We start from the raw sequence: 15,540 nt of genomic DNA, 5'->3' as shown, positions 1-15,540 counted from the left end.
CAAGTCACACAAAACTACAGTAGAGTAGTGGGTCGTGGTGGCTGTAGTTGCAGATGGTACCCTTCCATCCCAGCCACTGGCACTGCTGTTGACAATCATGAATCCCAGAGGGACTGAGGAAAAGACCCAAGGAAAACCTGAAGTTAGTAGACTGCAGAAAGTGACACAAAATGATGTGGCGATAAAATTTTATCCAGGTTTGTGCCTGTCCCCATGTAAAGCACACTAGCCTGCTGCTAAGGACATATAGCCAACATATAGCCGGTGTTTAAAAACATTTGTGTGTTTGAGATAGACAGAGAGAGAGTGATTGATCCTGAATCCTATTTCACCTATAATCACCATCCCCGCATATATGCTTCTAACCAAGGAGCTGAGGACTCAGTCCCTTTCTGTCACATTGGTGACAAGAATTCAACTAATTGGTTCCAGTGCAGTAGCTCAATAGGCTAATCCTCACCTTGCAAGTGCCAGGATCCCATATGACTGCCAGTTCATGTGTCAGCTGCTCCATTTCCCATCCAGATCTTTGTTTATGGCCTGGAAAAGTGGCAGAGGATGGTGCAAAACGTTGGGACCCTACACTCATGTGGGAGACCCAGAAAAAGCTTCTGGCTCCTGGCTTTGGATTGACTTAGCTCTGGTTATTGCACCTGTTTGGGGAGTGAAGCAATGAATGGGAGATCTTTCTCTGTGTGTCTGCTTTCTTTAAATCTACCTTTACAATAAAAATATACATATCTTTAAAAAATAGTTTCATACTTAAAGCTTGAGCAACTTAAAAAAAATACCTATCCCACTCTTCTCTCTCTCTCTCACTCTCTCTGTCTCTCTCTCTCTTTGCCTCTCTTCAATGTTGGCTATGCAATCCCTGTAGCTTCTTGCTGTTGATATTGTCAGCATCTGCGTGTTATAAGTGAGTGCCATGTAAAGGTCAACATCTTTGCAGTCACAGACAAGACAAGAAAAAGGAGAGCTGATTGATTCTTACAGCAGAGTAGGTGAGAATGTGAAATAGCTTCTGCTGCCTTTGATTGTGGGTCACATGGATCAGCCCACACAGTGGGATTTGAATTTCCACTTTCAACAATTAAGCCAACTGAATTGTTAGGCAGGCAAATGACAGCACTGATCTGAAAAATGTTTGTGACCCTGTGTCCAAATTCCAGTGTGGGAGTTTGTATTGTTATAGGAAAAATACAAAGATGACTTGAATATCCAGTGTATTAGATTTTGTGATAACGTTTGGTGATCTTTGCCAATTTGAATGTCTCTGTGCATCTGTGAGGATAGAAAAATAGATGACAACTCTTTGAAAGAAGAAAATCCTTTCTCACCAGTTCTTCCAACCAGCTTAGTATATTCACATGTTCAGTCTGCTAATTCCTCCCCATTCTTGGATTGTCAGTGATCGGGTGTCTTAACTGCCTCAAAGTGAAAGCAGAGAGAAGTGCAAAGTTCCCATTTTCATCAAACTTAGGGTAGTGACTCAAATTCCATTCTCTTCAGGAGGCTTCCTCAAACACACTTTGTGTGGTTCATTTTAAGAGCCTGTCAGTGTAACTGGAAAGATGATAGGGATCATTAAGACCAAGTTCTCATTTGAAAATGGTAATGGTGTGATGCTGCCCGCAGAGCTGGAATCCTATGTACCAGTGCCAATTCCACTCCCAAGCCCCAAATGCTCTTCCTTTGATCCAGCTTCCTGCTATTGGGTCTGGGAAAACAGCCAAAGATGTCCCAGGAGTTTCGGCCCCTGACATCCACATGAGAGACCCAGGTGGAGTTCCAGGCTCCTGGCTTCAGCCTGGCACAACTCTGGTCAGTGCAGTCATTTGGGAAGGGACCTGATGGATGGGAGATCTGTTTCTTTCTCCCTGTGTGTATACCCAACCCCCTCTGTTCACTCTGCTTTTAAAATGAATCTCAACAGAAACAAATATAAAATGGATGTATCTGATCCACAGTCACATGATACTTGCAAGAATCAGGGTTCTGATCACAGGAAAGCACCTTCCTTTCCTTCATCTGCTGTTCGCCCTATATGATCCACACTCCACTTCAATGCATTATTGTGTATTTTCAAAAAAAAAAAAAGACCATTTCAAGACTTGAAATGGTCTTGCCAATGTTTTGCATTGATGTTCTGACTCCTATGGTTTAACTATATAATATAATAAATACTTTTACTAGCATCTTTAATTCATTAGTATCTGTTGTCCCAATTAGAATGAATAGGGACCACAAATAACATGTTTGCCTTCCCATCTCCAGCTCTGCTAACAGCATCCGAGGTGTTAGGGGCCTTGTGATAGAAGGAATGACTCGGGAAAGTAACAGAGGCTGAGAATCAAAGGATGATGAGGGATCAACCAGCAGAAAGATGGGCTCTCCAAGACACAGCAAGCAAGCAAGACAGGGATTCCAGACAGGGCAAGCTGCCCATGCAAGGATCCTGTGGGAGAAAGTGGCATTTTGGGAGAAATGACTATCTTTCCCTGTGGTTAAAGGTAGTGTTCTGGAATACTATGGGAAACAAGGCTGTGGAGGTGTCTCCATGACCGAGACCTCTCGATCATCCATGCCTTTTCTCTTACTGATTGCATCCCTCATGCTGACTCTTGAATCTCTGTACACTAATAGACTTCTCTCTTGTAAATTCCTCCTGAGGAAATAACCGGAATTTTAGCCAGACTGCATCCCAATTGCAGTTCTCCTACAGGTAAAAACTTCCACCTTCTTAGTACTTCCTATGCATCAGGAAGTATACTAAGTGTTGTACAGGGATGCCTTCACTTCCCTGGTCACTCGTGTACTGTGCCAAGCTTTTCTAGAACAGCCTCTTGCTCAGAATTGCTAGTGTGTTGTCATAAAACAGCACCCTGACAACAACCATCCCTGGGTTTTCTGCTACCTTTGCCCTGCTTGAGCAGACTGGTTGCTCCGGGATGAAGACAGGCTGTTGGAAAGCTGTTTGGAAAACTGTGTGTCCCTGTAAACCTGAGTGAAAGATCTCCTGAGAGCGGATCAGCGAGGCCTTCCAGACTGATGCCAGGCGTCCCTGGGTTAACAGCCTGTGAACTTAACTAGATGGGCAGGAAGAGTGGATGGAGACAGCAGCGTGGTTTGGAGTCCTCACTGCCTGGGTTTAACTCCAGCTTCATCACCAGCAAGCCATGCAGTTTTGGACTTCCTTTCCTGTCTCTAAATCCCCCCTTTTAGGTGTAAAGGAAAACAAAATAACTCACTCTTTAACGGTGGATTAAGGATCTAGTGAAGTGTTTTGTGTAGGACCTGGTGTGTGGGTGGGACAAAAGGAACTGTTACTGCTATGGCTGCTGTATTGTTAGCCACGGGGAGGAGACAAGAGGCTTGGGGCACAATCTTTATGCTCAAAACAGGGGGAAAAATCAATTAAGAACAGGTACATGCAACCCTTTATTTACTGATGTTGCTGGGAAAACTGATTATCTTGTTATGTGCTTGCTCTGGAAGTAGATTGCAAATCCCTCTTTATTGAAATTTCACTCCATCTTCCCCAGGCGTTTCTGGAATCCATGCTATTTGCTAGGCAGGGCAGGAGAGGAGAAGTAAGTAAGGGGCTGTTCCTGACTTGTTGTGGGAGCTAGAGAAAAAGGCAGCTACCCATTTTTCAAATATGTGACTAAGAGTATTTCTCCTCTTAGCTACAGAATGCTGAGTATTATTTATTTTTAAAAAAAAATCATGGAGGGGGCTTGTATTGTGGTGTAGCAGATAAATTACTGCCTATAACACCAACTTCCCATATGGATGCTAGTTCGAATCCCAGATGCTTCACATCCAGTTCAGCTCCCTGCTAACGTGCCTGGGAAAGCAGTGGAAGATGACCAAAGTATTTGGACCCCTGCACCCACACGGGAGCCCTGGAAGAAACTCCTGACTCCTGGTTCCACCTGCCCCAGCCCTGGTCATTGTGACTGTTTAGGGAGTACACCAGAAAATGGAATATCTTTCCACATCTTTCTCTTTAACTCTGACTTTTAAATAAATAAATACATCTTTTAAAAAGTATCATTAGGCCCGGCACGTTGGCTCAGTGACTAAACCCTCGCCTTGCATGCGCTGGGATCTCCTAGCTGCTGCACTTCCCATCCGGCTCCCTGCTGTGGCCTGGGAAAGCAGCTGAGGATGGCCCAACTGCACCCACATAGGAGACCAAAAAGTTTCTGTCTCCTGGCTCCAGATTGGCTGAGTCCTTGGGGAGTGAACAAGGGAACAGAAGATCTTTGTCTTTGTTATGTCTTCTCTGTAAATCTGCCTTTCCAAGAAAAATAAATAAATCTTAAAAAACAGTAACTGAGGATCTTGTATGAGATTTTCATTGCCTGAGAGAGTTGGTGATGAACCAAAAGCTTCCATACAGATGTGTCTTGAATTTATGTTTTCAATACATTATTTTTTCAATACATTATTAATTTATATATTTGTGTAATATTTACATAGTACATTCATCATATATAATTCTAGCCATATTACTGAATATGTAAATACAAGCCATATGTAACACATTTAATACTAGTTATATTCTGTTCACATATAACATTATTTACTATATGACTGACATATTATACATGACAATATAAATTTACGAACAACCCAGATTCTTCATATTATCTATTTTTTTTTTTTACACAAATCCCTCTATCTTTAAAATGGAAGCGGTATACTTTTGCTCCAGTCAAAGCATGCACATTTCAGTTGAACCTGTGCCTTATTTGAACTCCACAATACCATAGCACATGAGGGACGCACAGTGATGAAGATGGCTACCCTAATACTGTTTCGCACCCACCCATTCAACAGGTGTTATGATTTACCTGCAGTGTGCCAAGTCTTGGCCTGAGTCCTCGGGTATAGGGCCAGTTAACACATAGTTGGTGACTCTGAATGAGTCTCTACCTCAAGATTGGTTTTGTGGGGGCATTAAACCAACTCTACGGGGAAGACCAGAGACAATTCCTCGTAGAGGAGACACCCAGGAAGGAGCAGCTCTATTTGAAGATGAAAGAGACAGGCAGGGTGAAAGCGTGTAAGAGAACTGCATTGGTGCTAAGCCAGCATGGCCTGTTCGGGAGTTGATGGATGGTAGTGGATATGCTACTAGTAGCAATATAATAATAATGCCAGGAAAAATGCTAAGAGGAATCTTTATGGTAGTAATTGCAGTTTTTATTGCGCATTCGCTGTTCTAACTCTGTGATGCATTGCATCGTAGAATTCCATGAGGATCCTAGACTGTATACGGTATTACTGCTCACGCATTTGAGGTGAGCATCCAAGATATTGCTCCTTTAGTGAGCTCAGCAGTCAGAAGCAAAGCAGAGCAAGATTCTGGAGGAGGCAGCTCTGTAAACTTCACCTTTTTCCTTAGTAAAATCAAACAAAAACGAAAATGTTAAAGGCTCATTCTGAGGCTGCTTGCACAGCACACAGGATCAGCAATGGCTGAAGTCCAATGCGTTGTAGGGACTAAATGTGAGAGAGGTGGCAAGAGATATGCTAATGAAGCAGATGGGTCAGGTTATAGATAACTCAAGGATATGCATTTTATTCTGAAAATCTTGTGACAGGCACTGGGGAATTTTGCAACAGGAAAATGCTCGGCGCTATCCTTGGGAAGGGTCCTTCTCAGCACAGAAGTCACATGAATGCGGCCAGGCCAGGCAGTCAGGTGTTGTTATCATCCAGGCGAGTAGATGTGAAGACCTGAACTGGGAGCCAACCATCACAGGGAAGGACATCTGGGAGAAAGCAAGCAGACACTGGCTAACAGCTGGCTGTGGGGTTGAGAGTAAAATTCCCATATGATGCCAGGTACCAGGCTTTAGGGATGGACAAATGGTGAGTGCAATCCACCAAAGAAGGGAAGGCAGTGAGAGGAGTTATATGGCCTGAACTTGGCCCCTCCAAGCCCATAAGCTGAAGGCCTAATTCATGGGATCTCAGAATATGATCTTATCTGGAGAAAAGGGCTTCACAGGAGTAACTGTGTTAAACTGGGGTCGTTTGGCTGGGCTCTCATTCAATATGATTTGTATCCTTGTAAAGATGGGGCATTTGGGGGAGATGGAAGACGTTGATGTGAAGAGATGTAGAGAAAAGATGGCGCCACTGCACGCCAAGGAGAAAGGCCTGGGACAGATCAGCCTTCAGAATGGATCAACTCTGCTGCATCTTGAATTAGGACATTGAGTCTCCAGAACAGACAAGAGATTTCTACTTAGGGCACCTGCTGTGTGGAACTGTGTCACAGCAGCCCTCACAGACTAATAGCAGTGCAATGAATAATGTATTTGGAGGTGACCATGAGTTTGATGTATGGCTTGGGGGACAGCCAGGTAGAAACAAATGTCAAAAGTCACAGTGAGATATGAAAACACCAAAGGCAGCTTGCAGCCAGCGATGATGTTGTGTTACTCAGCTCTGCCACTTTGGCATCTAGAGCAGTGAAAAGTACAACACAATGGGAATTTGAAATAGTTAAATGACTAGTGGACACACTTAGACAGAAGAAACTGCAAGGATAAATAAAATGGGTGCAAGTTCTAGTTTCTCACTATTGTATTACCAAGGTTATTCTAAATTCTATCAACTGTAACTGTGAGATACCAGTGGTTTTCAGAGACATTCCGCTTGGTTGCAGATTATGCTTGCAAGCAAACATAGTGTCTTTGTTTTATAAAATCTGGGGTTAAAAAAAATTAAACAGATCCCAAAGCTATTCTTAGAACAGAGAACTGTGGTCTGTCTAGAGTGTTAGGTTCATGCACATATTCTGAAATGGTGACCCCCAAATGAGCATGCCTGTGACATGTCTATTTTAGGCAGCAATTTAAAAGTCTGCTTGGCTTAAAATGTCAAAATAAGGAGACAGCATGACATAATGGAAAATGGCAATGACTGCAGGTCAAGAGACCTTTGTTTGGGATCCCACGTGTGCCTCTGAAAACCTGAGTGACCTTACCCTTTTGAGTGTCCTTTCCCGCATCTATAATGCAGTGATGGGAAAGAAGGACCAGGAGGATGTTCCAATTCTGGCCTTGTGTAATCTTCTCAATGCCGCCTTTAATTGCAACTGGAGATAACATTTCCATAAATTGACCTGCCAACCTGAATTAGTCCACCAACTTGAAGACATGAAAATAAGATGATGGCAGAAATTAATATCACAGATGACATTGGTAGAATAATTTCTCTCAATATGGTGGATAGACTGCTGGAAAGATCTAGTGCTTGGCTTGAAAAATGCACCTTAATTACCAGCAAATTGCATTTCTCAGAAAGATTTTTAGATTGCACAAGATCACAGTATTTTGCCCAACAACTTAAATTTTGACCATATTGAGAAAGGTATGGAAAAAAATCACCTATTCTTTATTGTATTTGGGATGCTGTCCTGGACTGTTAAATATTTAAGACTCATCGTGACCTTTCCTTTATATGCCTGGGTATTTCAGCCCTGACTATAATAAGCCATTTTGGGGAAAAGATAATTAAGATTTATGAAGTATCTGCTAAGTGTTAACATTTTGTGCCAGGTCCTTGGTCAGTGTTAGTCAATCCCTCCCTCAGGAATACTTCCCCATAGAACATGCTGTCACTCCTACTTGTCTTTTCTGTGCTCAACTCAATATGCTGAAGGTTGTTTACAGGGGAATCTCATCTGGCCTGGGGAGCACCCTCTAGTCCTGTGGGGATAAGCCAAATGGATAGGGGAGTTACTGCTGAAGAAGCATCCCTCAACCAACATCATGTGGAAATTCACTGGATCAGTACTCCAACCTCCCCACCCCTAAGCTGTGATAACCTGAAAAGTTTCTCTACTTGCTGATAGAGTTCTCCAGAAGGAATGAACTTCAGTAGTCCGCGGTGGTGCATGTAGCCCTGGTGGCACTGTCCTTTAGCGACTGCCTTCCTCGCCCATCCTAATCCCATTATTGTTTCGTGAGACCATCTTACAAATAAATCACTTACATTCGAATGTATGTTTCTGGAGCTCCAAGATATCTCCTAAGTTTCTATGGAGAAGGTAGCATTACTGTCACTGTACAGTTCAACGTGGCCAAGAGTTTGGATGACTCCCATAGTCTTTCTTCCAAAAGTGGGAGGGAAAGGACATTCTAAAATGGCTGGACACCACATGGGCTGTCACTAGTTAGGAGGGCAGGGACACTGAAATCTAGCAGGTAGATGCTAAGGATGCTGTTAAATATCTTACAGTGCACAGATCAGCCACCTCCAAGAATAATTCAACCTAAAAACCGTCGGTAGTGCCAAAGTCAGGAACTTGTCCTCAATGGTGATTCTGGTGTCTGATTTGCCTAATGTCGTTCATTTGCAGGGCCAAGCTGTGGCTCAGCTGTGCTCCACCATCCCCAATGTGACTGTCTTTGGAACAGCTTCTACTTTCAAGCATGAAGCAATCAAAGACTCTGTGACCCACCTCTTTGACAGAAATGCAGACTATGTGCAAGAAGTAAAACGGTAAGGTGTTTGTTCCGGATGGCACCAGGTTGGCCCCTGGCTTTCTCCAGTTGCACCCATTTGAAGGGCAGCATTGATAGTAATGGAACACATCTTTTGAGGAGCTTAGTATCCCTAGCTCACTGCTCAGCAATGCACATGTCTTAATATATTTAATCCTCTCAGGAACTTTATTATTGTTGCAAGGAACAAAGCAATGGAGTGACTTACAAAGCTAATGTGTTACAGTAGTGCTAGATGCCACTGTCTTGTCTCCACATACAGAGGTTTATTTCTTGAGTGGCTAATTGGTGGATACTCTTCTGGGAAGAGTTGGGAGTCCTGAATTTTTTTTTTCTCCCATTGTCTTAAGCCTTAGGATTCTTTGCTTCCTGCAAGTAAGTGGGGGAAATAGCACTGCAATGTGATGAATGGGAGCTTTGTTGAGTCAGTCCCAGGAGGAACACATGTATTGCTCACATTCTCCTGTTGGTTCTCGGGTCGTTAACCACACTTTTCTGAAACCAAATGGGGAAACACTGCATAACTGCGTCCCAGCTAGTAAAGGGACACCTGGTGTCGGGGAAGTGAGGGATGGAAAGGAATGTAGTGAGGCTGGAAAAGAAGACAGCTATCAAGTGCACAGGAAGACCTCCTACGCCAAGCTGGGATGTATGGACTCCAGCCTAGTGTGTTCAATAATCCCTGAGGAAGTGCAAGACTGGGAGGTCCATCAGCTGGCTGTTATGGCTGCCTGGGAGGGTGGTAGCTTACAATTGATGCATGTTTTACTTGTGATCCTGAGTGTGTGTCTGTGTGTGTGTGTGTGTGTGTGTGTGTGTGTGTGTGTGTGTGTGTGAACATGGAGTTAGGTGTAAAATCCAGCTTCCAACAAGGTTTCAGATGGTTTGTGTATCTCACTCCAGCTGCTCTTCAGGGCTCTCCACTCACTCTGAGCCTGCTCTAGTCACAGCTCCTGGGGGTACTCAGAGATGACCCAGAATAATGGTGGCTCTTTCCCTGGCACTACATCACACATCTAGTTAAGTTGCCCAGCTGGCTTCAAAAATTAACTCTCTCTAGATCACATATTTAGTTGGAAAAATTAAAGACCAGAGAGGATGGGAGAATGGGTTAACTGAAGTGAGAGATTTACATTGCATTATTTCAGGGACCAGAAAATAGGCCAGTGTAGCTGGAGATGAGGGACACCCATGCCTAGGCAACTTCACCATGTCCATTTCCCAGGCAGATGCTCCATCCACCATTTCCTACCCATCCTTGACCTGCTCCTTTCACCTGTGTGAAATCAGTGATTTCCCTTATGTCAGAGGAGCAGAGGGTCACCAGGCCTGAGGTCCACTCCACTGCCTCCTTCCTTCAAGTGGAGTGTCCAACACTTCATTGTGCTTCTCAGATATGACCCTAGGACTACGCAAATGCTTGGAAGCCACAGATACATTTATGCCTTCTTTCCCAGCAGGTCTACCCTCAGGAAATAATCAAGGAGGAGATAATACTGTAGGTTCAAAGCTGCCTGTCACAAGGCTGGGCACTGGTTCTGCTTCACTGTTAGGGCCTGGCATGTGTCAACAGAGTGAGTGCTGGTGTTGTCTGCAAGGGTGATAACTCCCAGGCAACCTCCACCAAGCACAGAAGGGAAATGGATCAGCTTATGCTGCACCTACAGGTTTCAGTATGATGCAGCCCCATAAAGAATGACAGTCATGAAGACTCTCTCACACAACGAAAAGATGCTTATGGTAGCACAGCATATTGAGGGAGAAAAGCAGAATGCCAAATTCCATCTTTGCTATGATCACAGCTTTGTACAAATTATTACCTCACATGGGCATCAGATGAAAGGAAAGGGAAAATATCCAACCAGTCACATGCCACAGGATGTGAAGGGAATGACGGGTGACTTTACTCTATTTTTTGATCATGATTATTGTTACATTTCTATATGTATGGCGAACTAGAAAAACGTAATATTTTTGAGATGAAAACTCTTTTATGAACCCATCAGTCAGGAAGCCTCTTTTGAATGTCATCCCAAGCTTGAGTCAGACATTGTAAATGGAATAGAATAAAAGTATTTATTATACAGCATTCACCTTCTCCTCCTGTTGGAGGAGAGCGGGGGCTCTGAGGGAAACCAAACAAGAGTTAGAAGCCTTTGGTTGTGTGCACCTGCCGGTTAGGCTTTGGAAGTAAGAAGAAAAGCATCAGAGAGGGTCTGAGGTACCAGAAGAAGGGACAGGCTCTCAGCAAGGGGAGCCAAGACAAGTCAATGTGGACAGATTAGATCACTTAAAATAAATTGATTAGCGGGGGAGAGAGCGAGCTCCCATCTGCTGGTTCTCACCCCAGATGCTCACAACAGCTGAACCTGGCACAGGATGATGTCCGGAGCCAAGGGATCACCCAGGATTGCTATGTGGGTGGCAGGGATCCAGTTACTTACTGCCTCCCAGAGTCTGCACTAGCAGGAAGCTAAAATCCGGAGCCAGAGCCAGGAATTGAACCCAGGAACTCCAACATGGGACATGGGTATCATTTTTTTTTAAACAGATTTATTTATTTTTCACTTGGAAGGCAGATCCACAGAGAGAAGGAGAGACAGAAAGATCTTCCATCCTCTAGTGAACCAGCATATCACTGCCCAAATGGCTGCAACAGCTGGAGCTGAGCTGACCAGAAGCCAGGAGCCAGGAATCAGGAGCTTCCCTCTGGGCCTCTTACATGGATGCAGATTACAAGGCTTTGGGCCATTCTCTACTGCCCTCCTAGTCCACAAGTATGGAGCCAGAAGGGAAGTGGAGCAGCCAGGACATGAACCAATGCCATATGTAGTCCTGGTGCTTGATGGCGGAGGATTAGCCAGTTGAGCCATTGAGCCAGTCACAGGATATGGGTATCTGTCCCAGGACCCTAGCCACTAGGCTAAACACCTGCTATTGATGAAATCATTGTGTGTCCCTCAGACAGTCCCACGAGGTGAGAAGTCCCCACTTCACAGATAAAGAAGCTGACTCCTAGGAGCACCAGATTTGCTCTCAAAGCTGTGTGAGTCTATAGACTTTCTGTTTTGCAAAACTCCTGTTGGTTGACAAGAGCATGAAACTTTGGAATAGAAAGGATATGTTTAATACATTGGTAAGAACATTAATCACCACAAGCAATTTAATGTAGGTAAGTTGCTATCTCAGGGAAGCATGTTTAGAGTTTCCTTGGTAGGAAATGGGTACACAGCATTGTTTTAGACCTTAAGGTCAATCATTCATCCAGCTATTAATGCCAGCCAATGGGCTGTGGATATGCAGGACAAGCATGTCCCTGGGACTTGAGATGTATAGACTAACAGACTACCACTACTCATAGGTAGTTGCAGGGGTCTGTACGGGAGAACATAAATGAGCAGCTTCTAAGTAGAAGCCAAACAAACTTGCTTTGGGCCTCCTGCATTTGACCGAGCAGACGCTACAGCGCTGCGCCTAAGGAGGTCTTTCCTGCAAGGCCAGGGCCTCCCACCTCCTGCCCTGTACTTGCAGGCAGGCAGACTGGCTCCTCAGGGACCCAGAGGCAAGCTGCACCCCAGCCAGCCATGTGACAATGAGCATGGGCAGGCATAGCAAAAAGCCCAGAATCGGACCGTGGAGGCAGGTGGAGGGCCCAGCACGTGTGGTGGAAATGGTTCTGGGTGCTCAGAGAGTGGGGGCCGAGTGGGGGAGCCAAGGATCCAACCAGAAGTCAGACTCACAATAAAGGGAGTCAGCGTCATGCAAGGTCAAGTGTTTCTGCCCTCCCTACCCCCATCTTGCTAATGGCTTTATCAGTACCCACCACCCCTGAGGAAAAATTCCTTCATGGTTCATGTGGGTGGGGAAGCAGAGAGGCCCTATTCACAGTACAGTTCTGGGGGTGAGGGCTATGGACAAAGGAAGGACACACAGGAAGGTCTGAGCTCAGCAATTCCAGAATATCTTGCTGCTGAATTTGGCCGAAGAATCTCTGAGCTGGGACTATATGTATTTGCTTTTAAAATCCACTGAGATTTATGACAGCAAGAGAAAGCTGGCATGGACACCACCAAGATCGGGCCTAGGCCCCAGCCTTCTCTGCTTTATATAATTGTTAAACATGCGCTGACAGGGTGGACACTGCCAGAAACGGGAGCGTAGGAGAGGGTTAGAAAGGAGGATGGAGGATGGCAGTTTTCCTCCTGTGATTTTCATTTCTTCCCTAGCTCGGCAACATTCCCCCACGGAGCCGGCATTAGACAGGCTGCTACTGAGCCCTGGGTCATCATCCACAGACCCAGCTGAGTCCACTTCAGTTGGATCCATGGATTCAGCATGAGAGGGTAGGGTGCAGATGGAGCACTTCAAAAGAAGCAGTGTCTGCTAGAGGGTTTTTGCAGCAGTGGCCCAAGAATGGTCACTCTCCCTCTGGAGGAGACATCTGCCTCAACTTTACATTTCCCTCTGAGACTATCTCCCTCCTTCTCCTGCCCACCCACCCCCAGGCTACTCCAGCCTCCAAAAAGATGCGATGACACCTGGAGGGATATTTATGGCTTATGTTGCACTTTTATATGTGCAATCCTAATCATTTGTGGTTCAGCTGCAGGAATGCTGGAGAGGTGGGAGGGTTAGAGGGGTAGAGTGCATCCTTTTACCAGGAGCTTACTCCCTGGAGAGCAAACACATTCCGTAATTACTTATTTCTCAAAGACCCTACATTTAATACTCTTACAATACAACGAAGTTCCCAAGACATCATTCCCAGGGGTTTACCAGCTCCTGGGCGTGAGGACAAATGGACTTCATGCACACATTCCCAGCTCTGCATACCCACTGCCTCCCTTGAAGTACTCAACAAAGGTTGTGTAGTTACTGGAAATCTAGGCCAAGTGTTTGTGACCCTGACGTAAGGATCCTCCCATAATCTGGAGGAAAAATAGATTGAAAATAGAGGTCTCTTGGCCTGGTTGTTTGGAAGAGCAACGAGGTGCAGTTGGTTAAACTGCCACGGAGGATGCCTGCATCCCTTACAGGAATGCCTGGTTTAAGTCCCAGCTACTCTGAACCAGTTTCCTGCTCTTCTATCCCAGGAAACAGCAAATGATGGTTCAAGTGCTTGGACATCCCTGCCACCCTCATGAGAGACCTGGATGGAGACCTGGGCTCCCATATTCAACTTGAAGAGTGACCCAGTGGGTGGAAAACCTCAATAGTTCTTTCTCTCTTTCTCTCTCTCTGTATCACACTGATTTTCAAGAACTGAAAATAAATAAACATTCAAAGAAAATTTAACACTGAATTCTCCAAAGACTACATTCAGCTGTTGGTTTCCCAGAGCTGTCTGCTAGAGTGATGCTCCAATAATTAGACTGCTTGCGTGCTTATTAACTCTTAGATTCAGAGTGGTGAAATATCCATCAGCTTTGAAGTCCAACTAAACCTAGATCTGAGTTCCAGCTGTGTAGTGTCAAGCTTGGGTGAGGTTCCTGTCTCTGTAAGCCCCATTTGTTCATCAGAAAAGTAGAGCTAAAATGCCTGCCTCGTAGGTTTGATATGAAGATGAATTATTAAATAGCCAGTGTACAGCAGAGAGTTCAAGGAAGCACAGATGTAGAGATGCCGCATACCTCTCCTTAATGTTTCATCCATTCATTGCATCATTCATATATTAACATCTCATTCCTGTTGAACACCAACACTGTGTCCAGCAGGAAGAGAGAAGCCACAGCTAAAACAAAAAGCAGCACACACCTGGGCCATGACTTACAGCTCTTATATTTTGATGGAGGAGACAGTATAGAAGTAAACAAATAGGTAACATAATTATAGCCCAAGATAGATCTTAAGGAAGTATCTCCTGTGTGGACATCAAAGCATAAAGGTGGGGCCTGCTGACTCACATTGTTCCCCTGGGGAGCCACTCCAAAGAGAGCTGGGGAAGCCTTGGCAGGCAGCGATCACAGCACATGCACAACACCTGAGGTAGGAATGCCATAGATCTGCCAGAAAGCTGAAATGTCTTGAGCAGTTAGTGGATGAGGGGGTGGGCAAGGATGTGTAGGCCTCCCTTTGTTGTGGGCAGATCTTGAACCAGTGTCCAGAGTATAGTGCCAGAGACCAATGTGGTTCAGCTTATGCAAGGAAGTGTATTAACACAAGGAGAGAATGTGAACTCATCAGCAAAATAGAGAGGTGAAAAGTGCCGGGAGAAGTGACAGATCAAGACTAGGCAGAGGTATGATGGATTTCCTGGAAGACACGCACAGTCTCAAATGGGCAAGGTGTCCTGACTTCAGGAGGACATCGTGCAGACAAGGGACAGGTGGAAAGGACTGGATCCCCTAGGAGGGCAGGCTGGCAGAAGCAGAGTAGGCTCCCATGTTTGGCATTAAGGAGACAGGAGGCATACTGCATGCCAGGTGGGAAACCTTCTCGGCTGGTGGAAGACAAAGGATAGGACACACCACTGAGTCCATGTGGTCCATCTGCAGCAAGTCCCCTTTGCTGTCTCCCCTCCAGCCACAGTGGCTGATCCCCAGTCTTCCTTCATCACAGGGTCTTTGCACATGCTTTTCTTACTGCTGCAGTCCTGTCCTTTATACTCTTCCTAGTTAATTCCCTCAGGTTTCCAGAGATGCGTTCTCCAGCAACCCTTACTGAGAAAACTGTTTACAATTGCATACTGCCTTTGAGGTACTATATCCCATTTTATGGTGTGTGTGTGTGTGTGTGTGTGTGTGTGTGTGTGTGTGAGAGAGAGAGAGAGAGAGAGAGAGAGATCACTGGTGAATGGGCATGCCCAATCTCATCTCTAAAAAGAGGAGAAATTAAGTCTGTTTGACTTCACTGCTACGTCCTCCAGGACCAACACTTTGGTCAGTTTAATGAACATTGAATGAACCTCGTCATTCATAATACATGCTGGCACAGTTCCTGAGTGGCTGCCTGAGACCAGTGGCTCTCACAGCGTGCATGGGCATCTGTTAGAAACATACATCTTGAGCATCCC

General features: G+C 45.1%; 1 protein-coding gene across 1 annotated transcript in view; it reads left to right on the top strand.

Annotated features, from left to right (window-relative positions):
• Positions 1 to 15,540, top strand: part of VAT1L (vesicle amine transport 1 like) — a 120,300-nt gene that overhangs the window by 41,853 nt on the left and 62,907 nt on the right. Inside the window, exon 4 of the mRNA XM_040982036.1 lies at positions 8,384 to 8,526. Coding sequence (XP_040837970.1) covers positions 8,384 to 8,526 — 143 coding nt within the window. The remainder of the gene's footprint in view (positions 1 to 8,383; positions 8,527 to 15,540) is intronic.

This window comes from Ochotona curzoniae, unplaced genomic scaffold (genome assembly GCF_017591425.1).
Source record: "Ochotona curzoniae isolate NIBS_2020 unplaced genomic scaffold, NIBS_Ocur_1.0 contig_3622, whole genome shotgun sequence".
Taxonomy (NCBI): domain Eukaryota; kingdom Metazoa; phylum Chordata; class Mammalia; order Lagomorpha; family Ochotonidae; genus Ochotona; species Ochotona curzoniae.
Note: the sequence above shows the minus strand (reverse complement) of the source record. Positions and strands in the feature narration are given on the sequence as shown.